General features: G+C 34.3%; 1 protein-coding gene across 1 annotated transcript in view; it reads right to left on the reverse strand.

The window, feature by feature from the left end:
- Nucleotides 1-1,675: 1,675 nt before the first annotated feature.
- mettl8 (methyltransferase like 8) overlaps nt 1,676-7,387 on the reverse strand; it is a 6,462-nt gene continuing 750 nt past the window's right edge. Inside the window, exons 2-10 of the mRNA XM_035676152.1 lie at nt 6,442-6,598; nt 6,126-6,217; nt 5,683-6,035; nt 5,444-5,493; nt 4,365-4,425; nt 3,041-3,180; nt 2,484-2,590; nt 2,267-2,332; nt 1,676-1,997 (exon numbers count right to left, since the gene is read on the reverse strand). Of these exons, the coding sequence (XP_035532045.1) occupies nt 1,849-1,997; nt 2,267-2,332; nt 2,484-2,590; nt 3,041-3,180; nt 4,365-4,425; nt 5,444-5,493; nt 5,683-6,035; nt 6,126-6,217; nt 6,442-6,593 (1,170 nt within the window). The 5' untranslated portion in view covers nt 6,594-6,598 and the 3' untranslated portion in view covers nt 1,676-1,848. The remainder of the gene's footprint in view (nt 1,998-2,266; nt 2,333-2,483; nt 2,591-3,040; nt 3,181-4,364; nt 4,426-5,443; nt 5,494-5,682; nt 6,036-6,125; nt 6,218-6,441; nt 6,599-7,387) is intronic.

The following is a 7,387-nucleotide window of genomic DNA, read 5'->3' on the forward strand; positions in this document are numbered from 1 at the left end:
ACAACAAAATAACAATATGAAAACAAAAATATGAACATGATATAAAAGTGTGTTTGTGTGTGAATTGGTGATAGTTTTGGATGTTTTGACAAAATGTCCCACTGACTAACCTGTTGGTCACTCATTTGAGAACAGTTTAATGTAGTTTTCTAAAACCAAATGTAGTGATTGTCTGACTATAATTTAATAATCAAATAATATCTAAAGTTAAGCACTACGCATCATAATTATGATCTGTATGTGATTTACTAAAAGACATTTCTTTGGATTAAGACTTGTATTCAACTGCCAACCTAAACTGTTTATCATAACTCTCTTTTCTTATCATCCCCACTGTACCTTAACCACTTACTGCAGAAGAAGGGATCAATTTTCAGGAGTTTGTAAACTAACCTTTGCTAACACACTTTTCCTTGATAACACCTAAAGATCACATGAACAGTCACTACCACATGCTTAGAGGCTCTTATGTAAGTAAAAAGAAAAGTTCATAGGACAAATCTGTCTAAATCATCTGACAGACAACAAAACAGAGTCATCAGTCTTATACAACTACAGGCTGACAGTGATTGCTGCATGTGGCATCTGCACCAATTAGAGGGCAAAACAAAATCCAGATTACTACTTTAAAATTATACACTGCATACGTGGATTATGAATAACCACATAATCAAATAATATTGTTATATGTATGTTGTAATCATACTTTTGATTTACCATCTCATAATTTGTCATGAGTATTTCTAAAACTCAAAAACGGTCACTGGTACCAAGTATATTTACTGAAGTACTGTACTTAAGTGCACATTTAAGGTACTTGTACTTTACCTGATCATTTACATTTTAGGCAACTTTATACTATATACTACTCCACTATATCTCAGAGACAAATATTGTACTTTTTACTCCACTACATTTATCTAACTACTTGTACCTTGTACCTGTATATACCCTTCCCATCCAGTGAAAACCATTTATCTCAAAATTTTGTCATTATGAATTTGAATTTTTCTGATAAAATGGATGATTAATTGTTCCTTAGACAACCTAAGGGTTGAGATCCCCCTTCTTAAGATAAAGTAAATAAGTAAAAACCTTCTTTGGATTAGCTGGTAAATACATTGTCACAAAGCTGTAAAATGAGCTGTTTTTCAGATTTCTTTAAAAGTTTTTTTTAGAAAGAGGATACGTTGTTCTCAGGACAACATTACAAACATACGATGACCTTTTAGAATATAATTTCATTGCTGTTGCTGTAGATTAAACTACCCAACAGTATATAAACTAGTTAAAATGATCTCAATCGTAAACCTTTACAGCAGTAAAATGCACCAGTAATATTAATCCAAAGTCATCATATACAGTAATAAAACACAGACCTACATACTTACTAATACTTATTATACTACATATTTATACTTAAGTATAGTTTTGAATGCAAAATGTACTTGTAGTTGAGTTTTTTTAGCCTATTTGTAGCCAAACTTAAACATGAAAGTAAGGAAACATTACTTTTACTCAGAGTAAAATCAGAGTTTTTTATTTTTTAACTCTAATGCATATTCACTTTATTTCCCCTGTGGACCTAAAGACTTGTCATAAATATCACAGATTACCATGGATATTAATACAGTGATCTACAGAATATGAAACCAGATAACACCACAGCTTTGTTTGACAACATGTTTTGTAAGTTTATTGCATTCAGTTTTGTTGTTGTACACATACACCTTTGGTAAAAAAAAATATAAAAAAATTATAAAACCACCAATCAGTTTGCATTAAATAAATACGTAGTAAAGTATAAAAATGCATGTTGCTCACAAATAGGCTGTTCATGGTGGGGTGTTAAGATGGTGGATATAATTTTCTGTACTTGCTCTGCATGTAAACACGGAGCATTGAAACTTTCTTTCCTCTGTTTACTTGGAGTCGCTTGTCCTCCAGATTCTGAACTTCTTCCAGTCCAGCACTGGAAAATAAATCATGAACCTCTTCTGTAAAAAAAAAAAAAAAATATATATATATATATATATTTATTAACACAGTCAGTAACCAGGGATGAAGCTTAAATATACCTTGTCAGCGTATTCCAGTACCCACAAATACCCATCCCTGTACAATATAAACTCCCCCCAAGGTTCCTAAAGCCTCCACATTCCCAGAGAGTACAAAAGACATGACCTCAGCGTCCTCAATCTACGGTCCTGTCAGCAACTATTTACTCCACGTGGGAGAAAATGCAGATCTCATGGTTCAGAATTACCTTTAGTAAAAAAGTAGACGCAGGTTCCATCTCCACGAGTGTAGAAATTCTCTGATAAACACCGTCCTGATTGTGAGAGATTAAAAGATTAAATGACTAAAAATGAAATGTACTGAATTATAAAAAACACACAGAAGGATATACAGAATATACAACAAAGGAGGTAAAGGAGATAAAATGGCTGTATTCAGGTGTGTGTTTCTAGTTGGAGGCTCACCCTTCTTAAACCGGAGTTGGGAGAAGTCATGTCTCCCATAATCACGGAAGAGGAATATTCCTCCAGGTTTCAGGTGTCTAGATAGTCGGTTCACAATTCCTTGAAGTCTGTCAATGAAATGTCAATTAGTGAAACAATAATGTACAGTAGGATTGCAGCTAATGAAGATCATAAAGAAGTAACCGTGGACAAAACATAGGCTGCAGTATATGGGAATATATTCATTAAGGCTTTAAAACAAACAGCTAAACAAGTAAAGTATTCCAAGCTGAAATGTCTTCCAAAGACAGTGCTATGGTGCTGAGGTAATACTACAGCCTAAAAACTAAAATATGCATGCTGCCATCCCTTAAATTCTTATATACCTTCAATGTCAAGCAATATATTGTACTCTGTCACATAATACAGTTAAGATTTATATTTGGGTTTTTGTAATGACATTCAGACAAAGCCTGGGGAGAGTGAAGGTGAGTCGCAGGTGTTTTAGGGGATGTGGAGGGGGTCTGGCAGGTGAGAAATTATGTTGGGCTCTCCTTTGTCTTGTAACCTTCACCTACCGGTCTGGATGAATGGAGGAGAACACAAAGACTGCCAGAATAACATCCAGGCTCTGAGGAGGGAAGGGAAAGGAGGCCAGCTCCTCACAAATGTCATGGACAAAGGCATGGCACACAGACTCATCGTAGTCTGGATGGTCCTATATGAGGAAAACATAGAGGGCTGAAGTACATTTCCAAATGGTAACTCAGATACAGATTTGGGTAAGCTGTTCAGTGTTTGTGTTGCAATCATCTATATAATTCAATATTATTTCAAAACTTCACTGGTATTGAAACAACTGATTTTCTGCCTTGCCATCACTTCCCCTTTATATTGCATATCGCTTAAATATTGCAAGGGCACTGTAACTTTGACCTTTGCATTCCCTTTTCAAGTTGCTTAAGGAATTTATATACAGAATAATTTTGCACTTAAATCAGGTTAAATGTAAATGTACTGCATAAATAATCCAAAGAATAAACTATACAACAGGATGACATAAATGAAAAGCTGCCTGGTGTAGTTTGTAATCTCTGTTGTTCAAGTAATATTACAAATCTTTTATTTTTTCCATCAAATATTATAAGGAATAATCAAATAAGTCCAACTAATCCAAGGGTAATGGATACATCTCTATATCAAGGCAATTTTATATAGTAATATTTGAGCTTAAATGTAGTAAATCAATATCTTCCTCCTCAAATGAACAATGCTAATTGTTGCAAAAAATATAATAAAATATTTGTTGCGTTATTGTGCTAAAGATACAGTATATACCTTCTGATCACTCTATCAACATTTTTGTTTTTATCTACTGAGAAAAGACTTGTTAAAGATAAGAAATCTATCCCATTATGTCAGCATAGCATATTCAGACATATGAAGATTAGTTTAAATATAGTAATGGAGTCCACAAAAAAAAGAAGATAATTTACATTGAAATTATGTTCAAACTTACGCAAAAAAATATCATCTACAAATGACCAGATTCTCTTTCCAGAGCTACTAGGCAGAGGTTTGAGTTATCCTTTGGTACATTTAAGTACACACATTGTTTGAGGGAACAATGGTCTGAACTATAAAATGTAATTTGAATCATTATTCTTGAAAGCTCAAAGACTGACATTAACGACTGTACAATAAATGCCTTACTTCATCAAATGTTAATGTAATCTCTCTAAATATTTAAGCAGTCTATTACATGGTTTACTTATTTTAAAACATTTGCCAGTTTTCAAATATGAAAAGTGATTTTATTCAGTATTGCTCTGAAGAAATTTATTAACCTCAATATAGTCTATATTGTGCATGTTCATGGCAAGCAATATTAGCAATGCTTACCTTCACCAGCTGAATGGCACATGGGGAGAAGTCACAACAGTACACAAATGCATCCATGTCTCTATGAAACAGAACAGCCAATTTAACAACCCCAACAGTACAACTGTGTGATAAAGCCCCTTTCCTTTCATGGAGCCCTTATTAGGGTTATCCACTAAAGCCAATACTTTACCAATATTCATTATTTTCTTTTCTTAAAATTGCAAAGTGATGTAGAAATTCTACAAATCTACAAAAAAAAAGTGTACAGATGCAATCTCTGCCCTCCCGTAAACCAAACGGACAGGAAACAGGAAGTGAAAAGTGTTAAAGGGCAACTTTTCTGATGTTAAATTAGACTCGTATCTTATCCGAAAAACATCAAAACCTGGAATAGAAACTCACTGTAAGTTACACTTCTGCACTCTTTCCCATCACTGCATAGGAATTAAAGCCTGAGGTGTATTTCAATACGAGAAAAATGCTTCCTGTTTTCCGTCCTCACTACTGTCTTTATCCAGAAACTGATTTTAGTGTCGGTGTCTTTCATTTCAGGGCCGCCCTCCAAGAGCCCGTTGTGTAAAGAGGCATACAGGCCTTTTTTTCCACAGAAGACATTTTGACAAACATTGGAAAAGAAATTGTGGCTGGATTCCTTGTATCTGCTTCAGTTTCAGGGTCCTGGTATTGTGCATGTTGGAAGTATTTTGTAATGACACATTAATGCCCAATATTTTTTCACACAGTTGCGGCAGTTTGAAGAGCCATTAAAATCAGCAAACATAGTCAATGTGTATTTTAACTGTACAAGAAATATTTGCACTTTTCATGCAATAGTATATAAATCTTGCTCTCAAAATGTATAGATAACATATTATTGGTGATGAGCCACAGTTTTGTGTTTGTTGGGAATGTGTACCTGGATAATGTAATGGTGCATGCACAATAAACACTAAATGGTAAATAATGCAATGTTGTATTGGCCAATATTGGGTGTTATTTGCTTCTGTAAACATAGTTTGCACTAAAATTGACTTATGATCCACATTAATGACATAGTGGTTAACTTATTTTATTAAATATTAAATATTTTTACTCACTTTATGGTATTAAGGATGGGAAAAACACTGTTACCCACCCCACATCCAACCTGTAAAGAGAAAATAAATATTGTTGATATTTCTGAAACATGGAAAAGCACATTTGTAAATGCTGTTATTTGACACATTCAGTATAGCAACTTATAGCTGACTACGTTTTATGTCACAATTATGTATGGTCCACATGCAGCAGTCTATATTAAAACAAATCATTGATACATGTGAACTGTTTTAAAAACCTCCAAAATCCTGAAAGATGCATGCTGGCCAGGGAAAGTAGTAGTCTGTATGGCAGCTTCATCTTTTTCTAGTGCTGCTCCTCGACAGGACTCCTGATGATTGCAGGTGTCTGTATTCCTGTGATGGTGTGTGGGGTTGTTGTGTTGCTGGTGCCCGGTCTCTGCGTCTGTGTTGGATCCAGTAAGTTGTGCCGCCTGCTGATCTCCAACAAACCTGCTTGTGGTTTTGGTTCTTCCTGAAGGAAGCAGCTCTGGGAATTCTAAAAACAGCCACTTTCGGTCTTTAAAGAACTTATTCTGGTGCATCTCATAAAACTTGTCCCAGTATTGGCGAGCCTCTGTGTCAAATTTACCTGTGTGGAGGAGATTTAAGAATATTTTATTTTAATATTGCCATGTAACTTCAATCAACTCTCAGATATTTGGTGGGAATTGAGACTTGCCTTGTTCCCTTAAAGGAATTTGTATAGAGGAATTTTCTTCTGCCTTCCGTCGTGCATTTTCTTTATCCTCTTCTGTCCATTGTATATGATCCCTAAAATATATAAAGCATTAAAAAAGCAACTGTTGATACATCTGTTCAACTATAGTCACTCAGAAATGGAATAAAATTACAAATAACATATAAATCCACTGGTGCGCTTCGAAATTAATCAGAAAGCTCTTAATGTGGCTCTATAAAACACCTACACTGTAATCCTACTATCTCCATAAAATGCACAAATACAAACAGGTGACTTGCAACAGTACATCACTGACCATATGTTGTGCTTAAAGATGTCATCGTGATTGTTCAGGATCCGTGAACCCAATGGGGCTGAAGGTCTTTCTCCTGTGCTCTTTGATCTTGAGGACAATCTGGTGAAAACGTTAGCCAATGTGGCTACAGAGGAGCTCCGCAGTTTATGCATTTACTCTGGAAAAATGCAGGAAGAGTTGAATTCATTTTACAATTCTTTCACAATGCACCTGTGGATAATAGGACGTGTGGGAGCTGTGGCTGTGTAATGGATATTGTCGTCAACATGTTTTATTTTCAGGAGCAAGTTGCAGTTTAATCTAAATATATTGAAGAACAAAATATTATTAAACCATACAGAACAAAGCTTAGAAATGACATAACTTTACATAATTTATTTAGATGAAACAGAGGTCCCTGTGTACTCAGTTAAGAACTTGCCTTAGTAGCAGAATTTTTTTGTTTTGTGTAATGGTGTGACCTGAGGAGATGCTATTTAAAGAAAAATACAGTCTAAGAAACCTGATTTGTTTTGGTTTAAAGACAAGAACATTTGTTTTTGTCAAGTCACAGAGTATCCTATATCTTAGTTTTATGTAATTTCTTATCTTTAGATTTTTCTGAATCTGAAATTGTGCAACTCTAACTTTTACATGACCATCTTAGACCAGACCTCTGAATTGTCCTCATTGCTGCTTTGACAAATGCTGTGTGGACAAACTTTGTTCAAACACACATATTATATTATTATATTATAACGTTATATACTGTCAATGGTACTTCAAATTCTAGTGGGTGTACCAAAGTTTCCAAAAGTACAAAATGCCTTCGGCTGTTTCAGTCAGTGTAAACATAAAGCTTCAGTGGAGAGCTGGACCCAGTCAATAATAATAATAATAATAATAATAATAATAATAATAATAATAATAATAATAATAATAAATAATAATAATATATAAATATAAT

This window comes from Morone saxatilis, unplaced genomic scaffold (assembly GCF_004916995.1).
Source record: "Morone saxatilis isolate NCDOM2014 unplaced genomic scaffold, NCSU_SB_2.0 Contig5, whole genome shotgun sequence".
Lineage (NCBI taxonomy): Eukaryota > Metazoa > Chordata > Actinopteri > Moronidae > Morone > Morone saxatilis.